This window comes from Eupeodes corollae, chromosome 2 (assembly GCF_945859685.1).
Source record: "Eupeodes corollae chromosome 2, idEupCoro1.1, whole genome shotgun sequence".
Taxonomy (NCBI): Eukaryota; Metazoa; Arthropoda; class Insecta; order Diptera; family Syrphidae; genus Eupeodes; species Eupeodes corollae.
The window spans coordinates 47,463,245-47,487,168 of record NC_079148.1 but is presented as its reverse complement, the minus strand read 5'-3'; the positions used below and the strand labels follow the sequence as shown (position 1 = coordinate 47,487,168).

Genomic DNA, 23,924 nt, shown 5'->3' with positions numbered 1-23,924 from the left:
AAAATATCAAAAAGCCGCCCAACCAATTATAATATTTACAAAATTTATTGCTTTGTATGAAACATTCATCTTTAAATCTATAAATAAAATTTCAACTTTACGCAGTTCAATGGAAATTTAAATAAAAATATAAATAAAAAATATGTAGACTATAGAAATAAATAAATGAATGAAAATATTCTAGTTCCAGGCATGACCGACTTTGTCTAACTCCAAAGATACATACATACATACATTCACCTATAAAGCCTGATTGCGTCTGATAAGAATTCTGTCCAACAAAACCACCCCTTGTAGTAGGTATATTTGTCTTGACTATTATAATCCCATATCTACCCAAAGTATTTGTCACCGAGCGGCGACGACGCACGACTTCCTAAGATATTGTATTGTAAAAACGTATTTCATATTTCCTATGAAGGCGCATATAGTACAACTTTCAGATACCGAAGAGGTGGGTATAAAAATATAATATAACTACAAATTCTGTTTAGAGTAGAGACTAGAAAGAACACATGCTGTATAGCTAAGCTACTTCTAAACAACCCTGTTATCGATGTTTTTTTTTTCCTTGTCAGATACGAGAGTCACACTGCATCAGTCGAGAGCTGCCGCGGGCCGCGCCGCACCGGGCAGTTGTAATAATTTTAAATTTCAAAATTGATTTTCAGTTCTGTTCAGTAGTACCGCAAACAGCTTAAGGAACGGGTGTTTTGAACTAGTCGTATCGTTTATAGTTTAGTAAAAATAAATAAAAGTAAAAACGTTCATCGCCATTCTCCAAAATGACGGAACATGAAATGGACAAAGTCAATTCTGAAAAGTAGGTGAATAAGATTTAAGCCATTTTTACGATGTGAAAACAAAAAGTAAAACATAGATTAAGTAAGGTTAATAATAATAAAAGTTGTAAAGGTGAAACAATCTTGGTAAAAATGTAAAATAATATTTCGAAAATTTTGATAAAAAGTTCAATAGAAATATCAAAATCAATGTTATATTTAATAAAATAGTGTTTATATTTTTATATTAATGATTTCAGTGGATATGAACGGAACATGAAGTTGAAATAAATTTCAAAGCATACACAAATAAGATGATAAGCTTTGACCTTTTCTCCATAGAAACATTTTTGATATTGCATTGTAGGTATAGGTCTGTATAAGTACACTAAACTGATTGTAGGTGTACCTAAATACAAAAATATAAACTAAACTAAAAAAAATACAATTTTTGTCACACGCTCTTGCTCTTAACTTACTTAATATACAAATAAATACGTAATTAAATATTCTAAGATATAGTAAACATATTTAGTAATGTGAAGAAAATACAAAACTAAATCGCTTCAAAAACCGTTAGAGCTACAATTTTGTCTGTAATAACTTCTTATATTAAAAAAAATGTGTTGTGGTTTGTCATTGGCCAAAATATATTTGGAACACCCATAAACATTAAGTCAGCTAACAAAAGGAACTCTAATTTTCAGAATCTCGATACTGTCCGAACCAAAGAATTTTTAATTGAGGTCTCGCGAGTCAAAAGATGTTCAATATTTTGTTGATAACTTGAAAAGGTCAATCATATCTGTCAAATTGGCTCGGTATATTAGGTTCGTTCGCGTACTTTCTGCACTACGTTTCGTAAAAAACAGTTATTTTAAAGAGTGGGGGTAAAATTCTCTCACATAGGAAAGCAATAAATTTTTCACACAATATTATACTGTCAAAAAAATATAAATTTTAAAACATCGTAATTTCGTATTTAGAATTTATTAACTTCCCGTAGGAAGTTATTGTAATGGGTCCGATTTGTCAAACTGAAAATTTTGACATTTCTCAACGTTTCAAGGTCCCTAGAGTCGAAATAAAAGATTTTTAGAAAGTTGTCTGTGCGTGCATGTGTACGTACGTTCGTACGTCCGTACGTTAGCGACGTTTGTTTCGTCCTCCATAGCTCAAGAACTAGAAGAGATATCAATTTGAAATAAATTTTGTTATACAGATAATAAGGCAGAAAGATGCAGAAAGGGCTCTCAAGAAAATTGCGTGTGTGTTTTTTTTACCATAGCAGTTTGAAAAAAAGGTGAACATTTTGGTCAACCCTAAATATCTTACGAACCAAAAAGGTAACGTGATACCAAACAGGTATATTTTTTGAAAAAAATCAATATAAAGGTTTTTTTTATAAATCAATAAAACTGAAAAAAAAAATGTGTCGCCTCCAAAATTTTACGACTGAAATATGATTTCATCGCTAAAACAATTTTGTGCAACGAAGTATAATGTTTTTGACATCTGATAAAATTTTGAGAAAAATCGAATTGACAGTGTTTTTTATATAAAATAAAAATCTAAAAAAAAATTACTCAAAATTCAAATATCCTTTCAAAAACTTGAAATTTAGGCTTCAAGCTTATTTTATCTTATAAGAAATATTGTTTTCAACATTTTGAAAAATGTTGAGAAAAATCGAATCTTACAAAAAATAAAAACCTAAACAAAAATGTATAAAAGTTGGTAAAAATTGATTTTCGACTCAAATATCTTTTTAAAGCTTTGAGATATTGGCTTTAATTTACTTTTATCTTTCAAAAAATCTTGTTGCCAACATTCAGTTAAAGTTTGAAAAAAATCGGATTGACAGTTTTTTTTTACAAAGAATTAAAAACTTAAAAAAAAATTAACAAAAGTTGGTAAAAAATTATTGTTGACTCAAATATCTTTTAAAAACTTTGAGATAATAGCTTCTAACTAAGTTTTTCTTATAAGAAATATTGTTTTCAACATTCAGTGAAATTTTGAGAAAAATCGAATTGACAGTTTTTTACAAAACATAAAAACCTAAAAAACAAAATGTATAAAAGTTGGTAAAAAATTATTTTTGACTCAAATATCTTTTAAAAACTTTGAGATAATAGCTTCTAACTAATTTTTTCTTATAAAAAATATTGTTTTCAACATTTGGTAAAATTTTTTAAAAAATTCGAATTGACAGTTTTTTTACAAAAAAATAAACTCTAAAAAAAACAATACTAAAACTTGGTAAAAATTTACTTTCGGCTCAAATAGCTTTTCAAAAATAAAAAATATTGGCTTCAAACTTATTTCATTTCACAGAAAATATTGTTTTCAATATTCAGTAATTTTTATATAAAAATCCAACAGTCCGTTTTTTCATAAAAAAATAAATCTACAAAAAGTAGTATGCAAATTTGGTAAAAATTGATACGAGTACATATAGACAAACTTTTAAGCAAGACAAATCGACAGACGGGATAAGAAGTTATCAGTGTGGGTCGCATCCCAGCCTCTTTTTTGTTTTTTTTGTTTTTTTTTTATAAAAGGATTAGTTATTGATTGATCAAACTGAAACTTAAAAATTGCTGTTCTTTGGGAAAAGAATTTTTAATTTTATAAGTGACAGCAAAAGCGAGCAACTTATTTAATTTATTTAAATTTCTATCAAATTTGACACTTTTCACAAATCAGAAAAAAGAAATTTCTTGGGGAAATATTTTACTCTCCCGTGAGCGAACGCGAACAGGATTTGGTCAAATTTCCTTTTCTTTCGTAAAAATGGGCTGTTTTAGAAGGGTACACGAACGGACCTATTACATGCCAGTTTATATTTGCAGGATCTGAGAGATTTATGTATGTGTTCTCAGAATTATAAACAAAACGTACGTTTCATATACATTTCTCAGTTTTACTGTCAGAAATCTGAGAATAGAATTTGGTATGATTGGATTTCTGAAGAACTCTCTATCTATATGCATCTAATTTGATTGCTTGGTTAATACTGATCTGTTATTCTGACTGAGAAATCTGAAAAATTTAAGCTTTTCAATTAAAATTGTCAATATCTTCTTTACATTTCAAAATGATTACGACAAATTTGAAGTGTTCTTTTTGTTTTTTTTTCGGGTTAAAAATCAAACAAATTTTTGCTGCAGATTTGTGGAGGGCTACTTTTAATTCTCTTGAAAATATCGTTTTGCCTATAACCGAACAATAAAAGAGTTAAAGCAATCAAACCACATTCTGACAAATATTGATTTGTCAAAAACAAATTTTAAAAACACAATCTTCTAAAAGGGTGCAGGTTTTAATAATTAAAATAAGAAAAATAGATTTAGATTATTCAATAATCTGGTCACTGTTATCTGGAAAAAAAGCTTGGGCTTCAAATGATTTGATAAATTGTTAAAGATTAAGGAAAACTGTCAAAAATGAGTACCTTCCAAACATAAGAAATTGTTTTATACATCAATTACATTTTTTCGAAGATTCTTAAGGAAAGCATCTCTCTCGCTTCATCTTGATAGGAACTTCGAACTTAATGATAGGTGTACACTATTGGGAATTGCGCTTTCCAAATTTGCCCAAAAAGAGGATGCGAAATAATGAAATAACATAAGATGGATAAAAAGAGAGTAGACCAAAAATGCAATAGGCAGTGCCATAATGAAAATGTGAAGGCCAACATAATCACTTTATCACAAGCGCTTTTTATGGCTTGCATCTATTTTGTTCGTATTTACATCAGTTTGTCCAAAGATTTTGTTTATTATGTCAAGTTATATTAATTTTTTGTTTTGTATAAAATTTAAACTCGGCTCCACTCCCTGACAATAACCTGACAAGCTGAGTCAATCTAATTTCAACTTAACGACGATTTACAAGGTGTTGAAGCCTTATCGAATATGATTTATACTATAATTTATAATCTATGTACTGTACACACATATATATGTACAATTATCTAAATAGATCAAAAGCAGTTAAATAATAATGTATAAATAAAGCGTAGTCACGATTTGTGAAAAATTGATAAAAAGCTTTTCTTACCGGTGAAAAGACTTTTAGAAGTGATATAGTTTCAAAACAAATATCAATGGACGAATTTGCAGAAAAATCTTATCAATCCAGCAAAAAAAAACAAACAATAATAACTTTTACCTGTAATAAAAAGTAAGACCTGTTTTTTGATAGTACATTTTTAACATGTGCAAGTACATACATTTCACTATTTTGAAGTAAGAACAACAACAAAAAAAACTAAGTGGCAGGCAAAACAACAAACTAGAGTACAAATGAATAAATCTAACCTCAGGTACTATATTTTATAATAGTGATTTTTTTATGAACGTCTCATTATATGACAAACTTTTACAAAAGCATATTACAAAAACATTTAACTCGAAATAGTAACGTCAAAAAAATGTTCTTCGGTTGTGTTTACATTGAACTCATTCGAGGCGAAATCTTTTGACGTCCCATCATCTTATAACTCCGCATGGCAATAAAGTGAACTAAAAGAGATACAGAAGCTTTTATTAATGTTACCAAAATCTTAATAAAATGATAAGGACCAAAACGACAAAATGAACCCAAATAAGTCCAATTTGGAAATAAATAATCTTTCACCAATGACATTCATAATATTTTCTTCTATGAACATTTTTCATAAATATTCTTTTTTGATGTTTTAGGCTAACTAATTTAAAAGCAATTGTTTTTTTTTTTGTAAATAACAAATTTGTATGAGCTTTATTCTTTCAGAAGACTTTAATTATCAAAATTTGTTTAATTAATCACGAAAACAAAACAAGGTCATGTGTTTGATAAAATTCATCGCTTGCACGCATGCAATTTATAAATAAGTTCCGTGTTAATGAGTAAAATTCTTTAGGTTAAAATTGCGAAAAAGTAAAACTGTTACAATGTTGGATTTTGAAAAATCGTAGACAAGTGCATTAATAACTCTGAGGAACAGATTCGTGTAATGCAAATACCCTTAACAGAATAAGTTTTCCATTTATGACATTTTAAGTTAACTTCCAGCCATGAGAAAGTGGTACTTAAATATCTAAGGATGCTTAACAAACTTCAACTTAATCAGCCAATGGCTAAGTTGATCACTGTAAATCATCTTTGTAATTATTTCCAACTCGTGTATCAACAAATAAATTGATTTTTTTACTTTTGTCTAAAACGGTGCTTTTAGCAAGAAATATTGCATTTTTATAGCTATTAAAAAGTTTTACAATTTGAGGGAAATAAACTATCTTACAACATCAAATTCTATCAGGAATTGCTGTAGGTATTTGTGATTGAATGTATACCTACATGTAATCTCTGTTATCTCTGTTTATAAAATCACACTGATATTTTATATTTTTTTAAATGTTGTTAATGTCATTGATAACCATTTAATCGTATTGTATTTTCTTAATCATAAACTATTTTTGTTACTTTATGACAATCTATCGGTAAGTCCAAAAGTTCAACGCTCTTAAGAATCTGAAATTTTGTTTCCAATTTCCTATTAGCTCAATTTATCAACACTTAATTTAGAAACTTTTGAGTTGGAAAGTAGTTTTTTAATCCGCATAAAGACTTTTCTGGATTTATTTAGTATGTTCTGTAATGAAAGTAACTGATAATGCGTGCAAAGAATTTGCTGAATAATGATTTGACACTCACAACTACTGTTCAAAAAAATGTGTGCTTTGAGTGACACTTAGCGAAATGTTAGTGAACTATGAACTTGATGCTATGCTCACATCTTCAGCAACAATTGTCAATTGATTCTCAAGACTTATTTTCAATTTAAGAAAGAAATATGTAGCATAGTAATGAGCAAATGAAAGCAGCTGTCAAAACCATAGGTATGCAATTAATGCTTCCAGATTATACCGTTTTATTTTCTCTTTATACAAAATAATCAGTACAAAAGCCGTATACACATTTTAAGTATAAAATTAATTGGACATCCTCACCAACCTCATCACTTGTATGGAAAAGCAGAGCTTCGTCTTCTAGAAAGTCTAAAATGTTTACATGTCTATGCGAATTTTTCGTAAATCGTAGAACCATTTTTCCAAATAAGGGGTTTAATAAGAGTATTGAAGGACTGACATAAAGATCTATCTTGTAAATGGCTTCGAAGAAAAAAGTCTAACGATCAGATCAAAATATCTTGGTGGATAATTGGAAACAACTTTTCGAGAAATAACTCGGTGACTACAAACGTTCACCTTTTTGTAGTAAATTTTAACAATTGTCCAGTGTTTGTTTCTAAGATTTCTGAACATTTTCTCAGGCGGATTGACAGAGCAAGATTTAAAATTCTTTTCATTCTTTTTTAATAGCAAGGTAATAGTTGGAGAATACTTGAGAATTTAGATCATAAAAATTCTGTTATCAGATTTCTGACAGCAAAAGTGAGAAATGTTTTAAAAATAAGGACTTTTTTGAGATCTGAGTAAACTGATCAAATTTCAATCTCGTGTTGATTAGGCTATTCTATGTGCGGGGATTCTTAGATACCTAATGGATCGAGTTCGATACCTAAATATATAAAAATAACTTTCAGCTGTTCATAAAAACGAGGCAAATGATGAAAGTTGAGGTACTAAATTATTGCAAAATAAAATTTGTAATAGATCATTTCAATAATTCCTCCTATTTTTACCAAAAAATATATACATACATACATTTGAAATCCTTTTTCGAGTTCCTTCGAATTCAACTGTGTATATTATGTTGAATCAGTTGTGCTCTCATATACCCAGAAGCTCTTGGATGTCTTTTTTGACATCCCAGATCAGCTGTACACATAAAACAATAACAATAAGGTATATGGATACCCTATCTGTCTAAAATAATACGCAGCCAATGGGCAGGTTCGGGCAACATAAGGGACTTCATTTGCAGTCAACTTCATTTTTTCAACGTAAATTTTGACCAAGGCAGGTAAAAGAAAAACTGACTGTTACCCAAACTCTATGTCTTTTAATAACACAACAAGTCATGACTCCCAAATAATTTCAAATATGTTTGCTAATTTCTTCAAAGATGCTTTCGACGTGCCTCCTTCTTTTCAAATTCCCGATTCGTTCTTTCCAACCCAAAATTATCCACACCTTAACTCACTTGACTTGACAATATGTGAGGATTCAATTGTTCGTTGTGTCTCAGAACTTGATGACTGTTTTCACCCTGGCCCTGATGGAGTACCATCATGTGTTTTAAAAAAATCTGTGTCTAATTTATCGTACCTTCTGTTTGTTTTGTTGAATGAATCTCTTAGAAGCTCAATTTTCCCACTATTATGGAAAAGTGCATTTATAACTCCGATTCATAAAAAAGGGTCTAAGAATGAAATAACGAATTACCGGCTGATTGGCAAACTTTCCGTTATTCCCAAACTATTTGAGTCCATTATCTGTAAGATGTTATCCTTTAATTGTAATTCAATTGTATGTGAAAATCAACATGGTTTCGTCCAGAATTACAAACCTACTTCACTTCACTTCTTTCTGCCTTGACTCCTTCGAAGATCGTAAGCAAGTAGATTGCGTATTTACAGATGTCAGCAAAGCCTTTGACAAATTGTGTCACAAGACTTTAGTCCATAAACTTAAGGCCTTAGGGTTTAACGACAAATTCTTGACGTGGATTTCGTCTTATCTCAAGAACAGAAGTTATAGCGTTATATTCAGAAATGAATTCTCCGACCAATTTTACGTCAACTCTGGTGTTCCACAGGGTAGCCATTTAGGTCCTTTATTATTTATCTTATATATAAATGACATAACATTCGTTATAAAAAACTCCTCCGTTTTAATATACGCTGATGACATTAAAATTTTCAAATCTATTAGTGCAATTAATTACTGCTCCCAGCTTCAAGAAGATCTTCATAGTTTTAGGGAATGGTGCAATACAAACCGGCTTTTATTGAATATTGACAAATGTAAGACTATGTGTTTTACACGCAAAAAAACAATTACAGATTATAACTATTTATTAGATTCTTCCTCCATTTGTAAGCTTCTGATTTAGGTGTTATTCTTGACAGTAAATTAACGTTCTGTGACCATTTAAATCAATTGATTTCAGTCTTCAATAAATTTTATATTTTAATTTCATCTGTTAATGACAATGTTAAAAGTAAACAATTTAAAGAAAGCTTTTTTAATATGTTATAGTATTTATTTATTTCTATGCTAATTAAAATTTTATATTAAAAATTATGTAAATAGCTAAAAGTTTATATTAACGTTAGATAATTAACGGATTAAATAAATAAATAACTACCAAACACATTATTGTCTAAAAAACACTCCTCAGACAAGCTACAAGTCGATTAGGATTTGTCTTTTGTATTGTAAACAAATAATAATTATTTCTTTTTTAATTGAGATGGAACTCTTTTACAGAAAAAATTAAATGGAATTGTGCAAAAAATAAATAAATTATAGAATAGTAAAGCTCAGCTTTCACTTGAATGAAAGAACATGATCAGCTGTCATTTTGAAATAAGTTGATTTGACTTGATAGTTAGGGAGATTTTTCTTGACTTACTTTCCAGACAACTTTCCAATAAAGTTGCCTTAATTGGAAGGCGTTTTTTTGGAAGCTGGCAAATCAGATACAAGAAACTTTCCTTACTTTCAAGTCCCTTATGTCGCCTGAACCTGCCCAATGTGGCGTAGCCAAATGTCAAAATATGACAACTTTAAAAGTCGAATCTATCTAAATTGCAGGCTTTTCAAAATGAATATTCTTATTAAAAACCTTATATAGCACATCAGTTCGTTGTATCTTTTCCTAAAACATTCCTGTCCCTGACGTGTTTACTAGCCACATCATTATAATATTCTATAAGCTTTAACTTGAATTTAAACACAACAGCTTTTGCCGGTATGCATTTTTTTAACTATTATAATTTTTATATAGACGTTTGGTTAAAGATCTCCCAAACGCCAAATGCTTCAAGTACACCTACTGCAACTGAGAAATTCTAGACTTCAATGCTGTGACAGTTGATGCTGAATCATCTTTTTTGCGTAGGTATATTCATTTACATGTTTAATATAACAGACATGTGTATATGTAGCTAAAAGGCCATGATATCGAACTTGAAAACTAACTGGACCTGGTTCATTACATTTTATACATTTATGGAAAAAATATATAGATGTCGCTAGATGTGATGCCATGAACTACACATTTTGCGTGAGGGGACAAATTATCTTTAAATGGTGTATCCATCAGATATAATGCACCTATCGTGACTCTGATTGATTATTTTGATATGAACTGAACGTTTGTACAAACATCATAGTACATGTATTTAAATAATCATAAAGCGTTAAGTAGAGCCTGAAGCATGAACAAAACAAATGATATTGTGGAACTATCGAGATTTGTATATCACAACAAAAATGTAATGAATAAACTTCCCTTTGTTATGCATCAGTTGTACTGTATTTGATTGAAAAACTTATTTTAATTGCAAGTTAAGTTAACGTCACTTTGTTGGTGTATTATTAAATAATAATGAATAATAAATAATCAAGAGTTGATTAGTTGTTAGCCTTATGCCTACAATTAAAATGAAAGATGTAACGATTTTAATAATGGTAGAGGATGTAAAGATAAGCTATATGTCATATATTGATTGGGATAGTGTTTATCTTTCAATTGATGATTAATATCAATTCAAATAGGTAACATAATGTTTTAATTAACTTTTAAACTGGTTGTATTTCATATACATTAGTTTTCCATAATTTGTTCAGTTCTGAAGGGTATTTCTTTTATAAATTTGGCTTATATACTAGGCCATTAAATACGTTGGATTTCATAATTTCTATACATAATATATTCAAATGATGAAGGTTAGGTTAGGTTAACGTGGCTGCGGATTTAGAATCCACACACTTAGGCCAAGAGAAAGGCCCGTTGTGATACCACATGAATCTAGATAATTACTTCTAACTAGTCGAACCATTTTAAGCTTTTTATAAAGCGAAGAAGATATTTGATATCCTTTTTAGCTAGTTCACTGGGATTATCAAAAGAGTAGTGTCCCAGATGAAGTTTGCGTCTGAGTGAAAGAGCAGCTCCTACAGAAGTCATTTGAGGCTTCTACAGAAGTCATTTGAGGCGACGCCAAGTCGTATTGCGTGTCTGCCTATAAGACAGCGTCCTGTAAGGACACCTATTAGGGTGTCTGCTTTGAGATAACAAGTCTTTAGAGCGCTTTAGGTCCAGTGAAGGCCATATGAGTTTTGTGGCTGCGCATGTTGGTAAAGCTGTTTCTTTTAGCATAAGTTTACATGTAGCTATCGGTATACCTATCTTCTCCCTTTCAGGTGAAATAGGTATGACGGTTCCATTTTTAGCGAGTTCATCGGCTCTACAATTACCTGTGATGTCTCTGTGGCCCGGCACCCAAACAGAGGTGAAATTGCTGCGCCATCTCCATAAGAAACGATCGATAATCGAGGGCCGTTAAAGATTTGGTCGAGACACCGTCAAGGGATTTGATAGCAGCTTGACTGTCAGAGAAGATGCGGATATCAGAAGTTGATATCACGTTTTCTCTTAGCCAGCAGGGAACCTCTTTGATCGCTAAAATTTCCGCTTGAAAGACGCTACAATGATTAGGGAGGCGGAATGAGATGCTTAGATTAAGCTTTTCTGAGTACACACCACTACCAACTCCCTCATTTGTCTTGGATCCATCTGTATAAAAATGAATACTTTTGTTATCCAGGAGTTTTTTGTCTTCCCATTCATCTCTGGATGGAATGAATACCTGGAAGTTTTTTTTCAAATAGGGGTTTAGGAATAGTGTAGTCTATGTACTTTGGTATAGAACCAAAGAGGTTCTCATTGAGATGAGGTTACTGAAGATGTCGAGGGGTGTCAGATAGAGGAGAGTGTCTAACGCTGCTGAGGGTGTGGTTCTTAATGCCCCGCTTATGCAGAGACATGCAGTGCGCTGAACTCTGCTGAGTATGTCGCAGTATGTGACTTTCTCCAGTGCAGTCCACCATACTGCAACCCCGTACATAAGTATTAGTCGGATGACCGATGTGAATAGCCAGTAGGTTATGCGAGGTTGAAAACCCCATTTGCTTCCTATAGCTTTCTTGCAAAGGAAAAGAGCTACTGTAGCTTTTTTAACTCTTTCCTGTATATTGGATTTCCAACTTAATTTTTTGTCCAATATCAGACCAAGGTATTTGGCTTCATTGGTAAAAATTAGTGGTATACCTTTTATTGAAGGAGGTACAATTACTGGGATCTTGTATTTCCGTGTGAAAAGGACGAGGTCTGTTTTTGGAGGATTAATACTAAGTCCACAGTTATCAGCCCATCTAGTGAGCATATTGAGTGCATTTTGGAGGAGCTCTCTCAGTGTATTAGGATGTTCCCCTGTGACAGCGATAGCAACATCATCGGCATACGCAACCACTCTGTAGCCATCCCTCTCAAGGGATATTAGAAGTTGGTTAACCACTATGTTCTACAGGAGAGGGGACAGAACACCACCTTGCGGAGTGCCTCTACTGACAGACCTTTTTGTGCAAAAATCTCCCAAACTAGAGTTGATGATCCTGCTTTTTAGCATTAGATTAATCAACTCACAGATTGAATATTCGATGTTTAAGGTCGTCATAGCAGAAGTGATAGCGGATGTGTCAACGTTATTAAAAGCGCCCTCAGTATCCAAGAAGGCCATAGTGTATTCCTTTTTCTCTAGGGAGTATTCGATAGTTCTTACCAGAGTGTGCAAGGCTATTTCTACCGATTTCCCTTTGCAGTAAGCATGCTGAGACATTGATAGTCTCTTCTCAATGTTGTTGCGTATATGGATATCGATCAATCGTTCCAGAGTTTTGAGAATGAAAGATGATAGGCTAATAGGTCTTAGGTCCTTAGGGTTGACATGCGAGCATTTGCCCGCCTTGGGAATGAAAACTACCTTTACATCTCTCCATCGCTGAGGTATATGAACCAATGACACCCAAAATAACTTAAAAGTCCCCAAAATGACATAACAAAGATCAATCACACCTGCCAGCGAAGTAGTGATATTTTACCCTAAACTGATCTTTATGGTAAACACACATATTTATGAACTCCCGAACCACTTGACACCTAAAAAATATAAAATAAAGGATGGTGTAGTTTTTGCAATTAGTGGCTAATGTCAACTATTCAAATTTAACATTTTTTAAATTGATGCATGCAAACCTAGCGAGGGCAGTATAGCCGTGAAAGCTCCTGCTCAAAATTTTCAAAATCCTATAACTAGGAACTTATCAAAGAGAAATGAAATAAATTCGAAAGTTCTCTGTATGAGTCTTTATTATTAGAAAACTATACAGATATTACAATTATTCATAAGTTTTGTTTAAATGTACTTTTTATCGACTTTGACTTTTGCAGCAAAACGTTTCATATCCATCGCAGTAGGTATTGTTTTCAAAACACTTCTTCTCTTCATGTGTTTACCGTTGTTCTCAGACGAAATTACATTCTTTTGATAGTGATAATCTAATAATATCGATTTAAGATGGATAATCATTCTATCCCAGTTTTGTCTGAAGGTAGGGGCAAAAAAAAAGTGTAATAAAAGCTCTTGGAAAAGGGAACAGCTAAGGAAGAAAAGGTGAGATTTTCAAGCATCAATTTATCAAGTTTATAGCATTTTTGCTTAGGTATTTGCCTTAGGTAAATGCATAAGAAAAATCTTAAATGCACTAACATTTCCATTCAAGATGTTCGTTGTTTTTATGAATCCTTTTATGCAAATAAAGAAAAGATTGCACAGGATAATTTCATTTTAAAATATACATCTCAAACAAAGCTAATGAGGATAAGACGCTCTGGTAATAATTTGAATTGCAACTATGTGGTATTTTGAAAAGTCTAATCATTTAGGAAATGAAACACAAGAAGTTCCTTTCAAGGGCATTTCAATAAGTTACTTTGTAAGGTCCAAGAATGATGGCTTATTGCAAGTTTGTCAAACCGCTTTTTTGCAAATTCTGGGTATATCTAAATTCAGAGTTCAAAATATATGCAAAAATCATCTCTCAGCTGGAGAAACACCACAAGAAAAACGGGGGGGGGGGGGTGACATTATTATTAAAAAGTTGCACTGTGTGGAGTCCCATTACACCAGGGAACACAGTGTTCGGCAATATTTTCCAAGCGACTGGAGCGTTAAACTGCTTTGGAGGCAGTACAACAATGGTGCTGACACCCGGTATCAAGGTAAAATATCACTTTTTCTGGGAAATTTTTCGACGAGACTTCAACCTTAGCTTTGACACACCTGCGACGGATGCTTGTTCGGAGTGCATTAGATTAAAGTCGCTTATTAAGTGTTCACCAGGGAAAGAAAAAGTGTTGACAATGGCAAAGTATGCGGTGCATAAAAAGAAAGCTAAGGCTTTTCATGAATTGCTCCAAAAATCCTCTGAAGAAATCTTTAAGTTTCCATTTGACTGTCAGAAAAATCAAGTTTTACTAAAAGTTCCAGATCAAGCTGCATATTATTCAAGGCAGCTCTATCAGTATAATTTCACAATCTGTGAAGGGACATCAAAAACAAACAAACATCCGACACTGTTAAAATTTATTCTTGGTCTGAAGATCAACGGTTTAAAGGTTCCAACGAAATCGCATCAATTTTTGTCTCCTACCTAAAAGGCCTAAATCTCGAAAGCTGTTCTAAAATTCAAATGTTTTCGGATGGCTGCCCTGGCCAAAACAAAAATATAACTGTAATTGGGATGCTGGCAAAATGGCTTCTTGAGCTTTCGCCTCCGAATATAAAATACATCGAATTCGTTTTTCTAATCGTTGGCCATTCTGACAGGGTTTTCGGCCGTACGCAGTTCACGCATCTTAATATCCACAAGGGGACATGGAAATCTCCTGATCAATCAACCGTCAACCAGATTGACCTCGTTGCGATCGACGCACGACACTTCTCCAATATCCAGGATATCCGAACATTTCGAGAGGCCAACATTGACTCGGGCCACTACCTCGTTGTAGCCAAGGTACGGCTACGGATATCCCGATCCAAGCCAAAACAAGGAAGTACTGTGAGAAGATTCGACGTTAGACGGCTACAATCAGACAGCTACAAGAGACTGCCATGTCCTTTTCCGATCGAGTCTCTAATAACCTCCTAAGGAGTCCTATGCTTTCTGCATTAAGCATTGAAAACCAGTGGCAACATTTCCTTGCAGCCATCAGAGATGCCGCCTCTGAAGTGCTAGGTTTCACACGGCCACCACAGCGAAACCCCTGGTTTGACGACGAATGCCGGCAAGCGCACGCAGCGAAACAACAGGCATACAAAACGGCGCTGCACAAAAGGACTAGAGCTGCTCGCGAGCTCTACGAGCAGAAGAGGAGAGAGGAACACCGGATTCTTAGACGGAAAAAAAGAGAGCATAAGAAACGCGCGATCGAGGAGATATAGGGATGTCACAACATTAATGAGGTTCGTAAATTTTACCAAAAGGTAAAAAAAAAACCTCCCAAGGGTACCAGCCACGAACCGAAGCCTGTAAGGATGATCAGGGGAACATCGTAGTAGAACCGCAGTCGATGCTGAGAATATGGAAAGATCACTTCTTCAAATTATATAACGGCGATGACGAACCGAATTCCGCTGTAAGGGAGATAGAACCACTCAACCGACGAAGATCATCAATTCCGCCTACCCGAAGTGAAGAAGCTATATCTAAACTTAAGTCAAACAAATCTGCTGGAGCTGACGACATCGCTGCCGAACTATTCAAAGCAGCAGGCGATGACTTGGTAGGGAGCATGCACCAACTCATCTGCAAAATTTGGTCGAAAGAAAGCATGCCCGATGAGTGGAATCTCAGCATAGTATGCCCGATACATAAGAAAGGATATCCTCTAAATTGCGCCAACTACAGAGGCATCAGTCTCCTTAACATTGCGTATAAGATCCTCTGTGCCGTATTATGTGAACGTCTGAAGCCATTCGTCAACAACCTGATTGGTCCTTATCAGTGTGGTTTCAGACCAGGAAAGTCCACTATCGACCAAATATTCGCACTACGGCAGATCTTGGAAAAAACCCAGGAACTTCAAATCGATACCCACCATCTCTTTATCGATTTTAAAGCCGCGTATGACAGCATCTATGGGAAGAGCTCTACCGAGCAATGTCTAGTTTTGGCATCCCTGCCAAACTAATCACGCTGTTCTATCAAGGTCGGAAAAGATCTTACCGATGCATTTGATGTCCAAAAAGGTTTTAGACAAGGCGATACACTGTCATGCGACTTCTTCAACATCGTTCTGGAAAGAATTGTGCAAAACTCAACCGTCAACACTAGAGGCACAATCTTCCAAAGATCCATCCAATTACTCGGATACGCAGATGATATTGACATAATTGGAAGATCAAAGCGTGATGTCAGTGGAGCGTTTTTGAGCATTGCGACGGAAGCGAAGAAGATGGGTTTAGTGGTCAATGAGGGCAAGACCAAGTATATGCTGTCATCAAAAAAGGACACTGAACGACGACGTATTGGACAAAACGTCACCATGGACAGCTATAACTTTGAGGTAGTTAAGGACTTTGTCTACCTAGGCACCGCTATTAATGCAGACAACGACACCAGCGCTGAAATAAAACGAAGAATAACTCTTGCAAATCTTTGCTTCTTTAGACTTACGTAGAAGGCAATTGAGAAGTAAAGTCCTCTCTCGAGCATTTAAAATCACCATCTATAAGACACTCGTCATCCCGGTTCTCATTTATGGCGCTGAGGCCTGGACCCTGTCAAAGTAAGATGAGAGCGTCTTAGGATGCTTCGAGAGAAAAATTCTTCGGGTGATTTTTTTACACAAAACGAAATTTTTGGATATTGGGTTTCGGCACTCATACCTGTGGAAGACCACAGCATTCATTTTTTTTAAATGTCTTGAAGTTTTATACATGTCTATTAATTTGTTGACAGTTTCTTTATAATAAAGTCGGCAATTTTTCTCCCAACTATAAAATATAATTTATTACAAGTTAATTATAATGAAGTAAGGTTTCTTATGTTTATCGCTTACCTCTTTCTCGGAATATTTTGTTATAACATCCTTTACAGATTCTGGAACTCGATATTTCTTATCCTTTTGAAATTGAATCATCAAATCAACAAAATTTTCAACACTTGATTAATTTACAGAATTAGATAATGAAGTTGATAAATCCACCAATTCATTTTTAAAATCCAGATCTTCAGATTTGATCATTAATCAAAAATAAATAAATACTTTTACCCCATGGAATTCAAAGGCAGGTGAAATTTGTTCAACAATAAATGGATTTATTTTAACAACGGAAACACCCATAAGTATTTTTGGAGTATATTGAGTGCAAAGTTATGGAACGCTTTGATAGCAGTGTAGTGCCAAGACTGTACAATGGGAATAAACTTTACCAATAGTGCTGCAATATTTGTGGGTAATTTTGACTTTTAAGAAAATAAGTAGACAGTTCTGTCTACTTGAATGCTGGGTTCACAGTTTTGATAAAAATGAAATTGATGTTATTTAATCAAATTCAAAGGATAAGTATATTATAAGAAAATATAACTTCGTTGAATTTTTCTTAAAACATTATCATGAGTTATATACTAGTAAATTCAAAGCTTTCATAAAATCTATAAACTATTATTACTTAGAAATAAAACTTACACTTAATTTGTACTAGTATACCGTTATATAAAAGTAAAATATATCTTTTATTTTCAGCCAACCACCTGTCAACCGTGGCTATGGGTACGAAACAATTCAGTTAATATTGGATATTATTATTGTTCACTTGCATTTTTGGTACTATATTTTTGAACACATATACCAACTGTTCTTAAAAAAGGAGGAAAAGGATGTGAGAGGAGAAATTGTCCTGGTATGTACATGCATATCCTTAATTTAATAAATAAATAAAATAAATTGGGTGGCGCAATAGTCCGTTTGAGAACTAGGGCCTAGTGACTGACAACTCTCAACCATTCCTGTGTGCGAGTACTGTTGTCAGGGATAGAAGGGACCTACAGTTTAAGCCGAATCCGAACAGCTAATTTGAGAAAGCACTTTTCATGACAAGAATTACTGTTGGAGAATTTGTCAATTCCTCGCAAGAGGCAGTACCCGTGAAAGAAACTTTAGATGGTATAGGCTGGGATCGAACCCAAGACCTCTCGCATGACAGTCCATGGCACTAACCATCATGCCAAGGGAACTACATTCGTCCTAAAGTTGGACTGGCTGCTTTAGTGCAGATTACGAACTGCTGCTTTCCAGCAAGTGTACAAGGTGAATGTTAGCATTCGCCTCAACCACGACCTTGAAAACAGAGCCCTACTTAATCACTTTTACCTTCGAAATGACATGACACAATGGCGATCTGAGAACCACGGTTTCATGCGGTTCAATGACGATTGCTTGGCAAATGCCATAATCGCCCAGAGAACGGGACCAAGTCCCTTGTTAGTGACGAAGGTTGAGCTTCAGCTCATCTTCAATTCAATTAAAAACAAAAGAGCAGCAGGCGTCGATGGTATATCCATCGTTGTACTAAGACATTTACCGATGGAAGCAATTGACATTTACACCACGCTCTTCAATAATGCACTGAATAATGTATATTATCCAGTGCATTGGATGACCGCCGTGGTTCATCCTCTCCCGAAAAAGAGAAAGGACAACTCCAACCCGTCAAATCTTCGGTCGATAAGTCTTCTTCCGAGCATCAGCAAAGTTTTCGAAAAGATCATTAATAGGACTCTGACTAAGTGGGCTGCGGACAATAAAATAATTCCGGATAAACAGTTCGGGTTCAAGGCACAATTCATGCTGCGTCTAAACTCGTTTCTGATATCTGATTCTGGTTGATTTGGAAAAGGCCTTTGACATCGTATGGTTAGAGGGTCTTTACCTAAAACTGAGAAGGCTTGGAATAAGCAAGCCATTGTTGTATATACTTTATGATATGCTTAACGGTAGAAAGTTTGTTGTCAAAAGTGGCAATGTAACTTCTACCACAACATTCTCAATTAAAAATGGTCTTCAACAGGGAGCGGTGAATTCGCCGATTCTCTTCAGCATGTACACCAGCGATCTGATAGGTAGTCTTACAAAGGCAATTGCGTACGCCGACGATCTAATTGCGTACAGAAAGGCCCGAAAGGTTGAGGTTATTAGAATTCTCTTGCAGCGTGATTTCGACAAGATTCAGCGATATTGCGCCGACTGGAAACTGAAAATAAATGTCCAGAAGTCGGAGACAATTCTGTTCCGGACTCTGTTGGCTAGGGCCACGAGGGATACGTGCAAGAATTGGCGCAAGATGGTCATCGTTGATCTTCACGGGCAGCCATTAGCGAGCAAAAGTGTAGTGAAGTACCTCGGTATCTGGGTTGATCAGTATTTATATTTCGACAGACATATAAATGCTGCTCTGACCAGGGCCAGAGGAGCCTTCGCTCTGACGAAACGGCTGTTTTTTAGCAGTCGGCTTGACCCCAGAGTGAAGGTAGCCCCTTCCCAGATGGAAAAGTTTCGGATGTTCGAGCGGCAGTGTTTACGACGCTGTACCGGCTTATATCGAACAGCCGAATCTTCTTACATGCATTACTTTTCCAACGAGTTCCTATACAACGGGGCTCGAATCAACCGAATTGAAAATTTCGTGATAAAACTCGTTCGAGGTCACATTGCAAGGGCTATGTCTTCGACGAACAATTTAATTTTCGGGGCGTTCTATCCGAACGACAAGTATTTTGAAAGTGCACGCTTGAGCGGCTTCATTCCATCAGAGGCATTCCGCTTTTTAGACAAATGCGGTCTGATACAGGATAGATTGGCAGTTCCGTCAATCTACCACGTCAGACGAAGAACCGTGGATAGGCGCCTCCCGTACAATCGGGACGTCATGGCACAAGGCTGAGCAGAGCTCCTTCGGATGGGGTTTTAAGACTTGGCCGGCTTACATACTTGTTTAATAGTATTAGGGTTTAGTTTTAAGTAGAATAGGCATGGTGGCACAAAAAGAAATAGAAAAAAAAAAAACAGTAAAAAAAAATAAAATAAAAAAAAAAAAAAAAAAAAACATGGAATAAAAAAAAAACAACAAAATATGATAAACAAAAATGTTAGATAGTTAGATTTGCTGCTGTGGTTGTTCTAGTTTTAAGAAGTTTATAGGTAGAATAGGTAGTTTAAGTTAGTTTTAAGTTTTATATTAGGGACCTTATTTTAAGTAGTTTTTAAGCAAAAATAAAAAGGATATTGATATTAGTTTTTTACATTTTCTAATTAATACAAAAATTAATAAGATTGAATGGAAGTTAAAATAGATCTTAGGGCCGAAAGGCATTAGTAGTTAGTGTTATAGTTTAACTTAGAGTGTCCGTATGGGACCATTAAGTTAGTTTTAAGTTATGGATAATTAGGCTGGTCTTATGAATTTTTGTCTAGCTTTAAAATAGGTTTAAGAATGAACTAATAAAAATGAATTCAAAAAAAAAAAAAACTGTTTTTGAATTTATAAAGTAAACGTTGGCAATCAAATCCCAGGTTTTGGAATGGCAGTAGAACTACAACTCCTCTCTCTGTCTAATTATTCTTATATGTTTATAAAGGGTGCTCTTCTGATAGGCACATAAATTTGAAGTGGAATAAAACAAGAATAGATGTTTTTTTTAAATTACATGACATTTTATTCGAAAGATAATCTTCTGGACTAAAAGAATTTCTTGCATTATAACATAACTATGATTTTTTGCATATATGACTTACACGTCTGGTTCGGACGTAGTCTAATTTTGAAGTTCAATTTTCGATTGCTTTTCCAACATTTGTGACCAAATACTGTCAATAATGCGTGAATATTGTACTCCAAGTCAAGTGTAGACCAATTCACGAGTCCGTAACGTGAAACTATCTTGTTACCAAACGTTCAATCTTAACAGATGACAACTAGGCCGCCAATCAAATAATGTTGCCATTGACGTTCATATGTAAACTTTTAGCGCTTTAGAAGCACTGTTCCATTTTAATAAATATAAACGGAACAACCTGCTTGGATCAGGAAATTGTCATAATAAATGTACGCTTAAATGCGGAACATTCACCAATTGCTCACTGAGTCAATTTAAAGTTCCATCGACGGGAAAGAATAACTGATCCACTTTGGGTCTTTCAGCTTGTAGAAAACATTTTGGACCATTATAGAGTAAAGGTCCCATAGTACTTCATCCTGGCCCGATCCACAACTACTGTCACTTTCCTATATAAGAAATAAAAGAATCTGAGAGTTAACAGATTGGACATTGTCAACAAATACATATATCAAAACTTGTCAAATTTGTTTAGGGTTGCAAACACATCAAAACAAACATTAGTTTAAAATATTTTTTTTTGGTTATTTAAAAAGCTACCAGTATTTTAAATTCCATTACTATTATTTTTTGAAATTTGTAGATAACTGGGGCAGCGCACGGAATTGGAAAGGATACAGCTTTAGAGTATGCCAGCAAAGGAGCAACAATTGTTTGTTGGGATATCAATGAAAGAGGAAATATTGAAACGGTCAAAGAAATCAAAGCAATGGGAGGTAAAGCATTTGCTTACGTGTAAGTATTCAGTCCTTTCACGGACTTTATATTTTAACTTGTGCAAAAAATTCTAATTTCATTTTTAGGTGTAATATTACGAAAAGGGAAGAGATCTTACAAGTAGCTGAAAAAGTTAAGAAGGAAGTGGGCTTCGTGAGTATTCTAGTCAATAACGCAGGTATAATGCCATGCCATCCTCTCTTGGACCACAACGAAAATGAGATTCGGATGATGTATGACATCAATGTCCTCGCACATTTCTGGGTAAATTCAATTTGAAAATTGTATGTAAGCATACGAAAGTAATATTATTCCTTTCACACTTTCATGTAGATGATACAAGCTTTTGTTCCAGAAATGATTGAAAAGAAACATGGCCATATTATTGCTCTGTCATCGTGTGCCGGCCTCTTTGGTTTGAAAAACCTAGTGCCTTACTGTGGAACTAAATTTGCCGTCAAAGGTGTTATGAGTTCCTTCTATGAAGAACTACGAACAATTGGTCTTCATGAACATGTAAGCAATTTGATACAAAGACAAAAATTTCAAATTAACGAAGTCCTTATGGTGTTTTTTTTTTAGATTAAGTTGACAACGATTTATCCTTACATGGTAGATACTGGTTTGTGTAAGAAGCCACATTTCAGGTTCAAATTTATGAAACTGATATCACCACAAGAAGTAGCAAAGACTATTGTTAGTGCACAAAGACGTGGAATCATGGAAATGAGTATACCTCAGCATTATTTATATTTGGAAAAATTCACCAATTTTTTGCCGAGAAAAGCAAGTGAAGCTGTGAATGATTTTCTAAACAGTGGAGTCGATTCGGATTTATAAAAAAAGGGAATTTAGCATTTAGCAGTATTTTTGTACTTTTATAAATTTACTATGAAGTTATTGTTTTCAAATAAAATACATATATTTTAATTGTTTTTATTCGTTGCTGTTTTTTTTAAATGAAATGAAGTGAGTGATGTGAAATTTCATCATCAACTTGTCAATGAGCCCTGTCGGGAATCATAAAGTGAATTTTATTTCCCACGTAAAAATTCTTCTTGAAATAAACAACCAACATTGGAAAAACAAAACTATTTTAGGAGTTCAATTTTGAATTGTATAGGTTTAAATTCCATTTACAATAAAAGAAAATATCCCAATTAAATTCCCCTTCAATGTGAGAGAACATATGCATATTGGGTACGTTCATTTTAACTGAATTGTATAAAAATGTCCTCTCCGATACCTTACAATGTACAGTAAACAAAACTATTAAATTGTTTAATGTTGCCAACACGATTTTTACGTTTGAGCATTCTTCAATATTTTTCTTTTAAATTACAAATCCGAAAAGCAACAACATCCCTCCACCTCAAACAATGTTTTGACAGTAACAATTTTAGTTGTTTGGGCTAACTTTTGTTTTGTTGAGCCATAAGTCATAAGTAGACTTGACTTGATTTTTCTTGACTGTTGCTCCAGCCAATTTATTTATTTACTTTTATTTTCAAATTATTTATAGTAATAAATGTTTGATCTGTCACTTTTGACAGATGAAATTGGGTGTTTACATGGGGCAGGTTCAGCCTACATAAGGGACTTTAAAGTTAGGCAAGTTTTTATTATTTGATTGGCCACCTGCCAAAAAATTACCTTCCAAATAAGGCAACTTCAATAGACAGTTGACTGGAAAGTTAGTGAAGAAAAATCTCCCTAAGCCCTAACTATTAAGTCAAGTCTACTTCTATCAAAATGACAGTTGATCGTGTTTTTTCATTCAACTGAAAGCTGAACTTTATTACTCTATGATTAATTTATTTTCTACACAACTTCATTTAATGTTTTCTGTAAATGGGTTCCTTGTCATTTTGAAAATATTTCTTTACAATACAAAATACAAATCGTGATGGACTTGTAGCATGCCTGAGGGGTGTTTTGTAGACTTTATTTTGTTGGTACTTTTTGTACTATGAACTTAAAGTAGAGGTTTGCGAAGTGTATATCTGAATTTGAAATTCATGACACTTGAAAGGCTAACTAGTTGTTTTGGTCAAAATATACGTTCAAAAAATGCAGTTGACTGCAAATGAAGTCCCTTATATTGCCTGAACCTGCCCATGGTTGATAGAAAAGTGGTTAAAATGGGTAGGTTCAGGCGACATAAGGGACTTGAAAGAAAGCCAAGTTTCTAGCCAGCTCGCCAAAAAATTGCTTTCTAATTAAGGCAACTTTGTTGGAAAGTTGACTGGAAAGTTAGTCAAGAAAAATTTCCCTAAATGTCAAGTCAAATCTACTTATGTCAAAATGACAGTTGATCATGTTTTTCCATTTAACTGAAAGCTGCACTTTATACCTCATTTATTTTTTTATTTTGTTCATAATTCCATCACTGTTTTGTGTAAAAGGGTCCATTGTCGAATTGGAAAATAAATAAGTACTATTT

The 23,924-nt window shown here is 33.9% G+C and overlaps 1 protein-coding gene across 1 annotated transcript; it reads left to right on the top strand.

Moving 5' to 3' along the window:
* The first annotated feature begins 610 nt into the window (after positions 1-610).
* LOC129946197 (17-beta-hydroxysteroid dehydrogenase 13) lies at positions 611-22,420 on the top strand. The gene is made up of 6 exons (XM_056056289.1): positions 611-823; positions 17,616-17,772; positions 21,348-21,499; positions 21,568-21,745; positions 21,815-21,997; positions 22,064-22,420. The coding sequence occupies exons 1-6, from the start codon at positions 786-788 to the stop codon at positions 22,319-22,321; spliced, it is 966 nt and encodes a 321-aa protein (XP_055912264.1). The 5' UTR covers positions 611-785; the 3' UTR covers positions 22,322-22,420.
* The last annotated feature ends 1,504 nt before the right edge of the window (positions 22,421-23,924 follow it).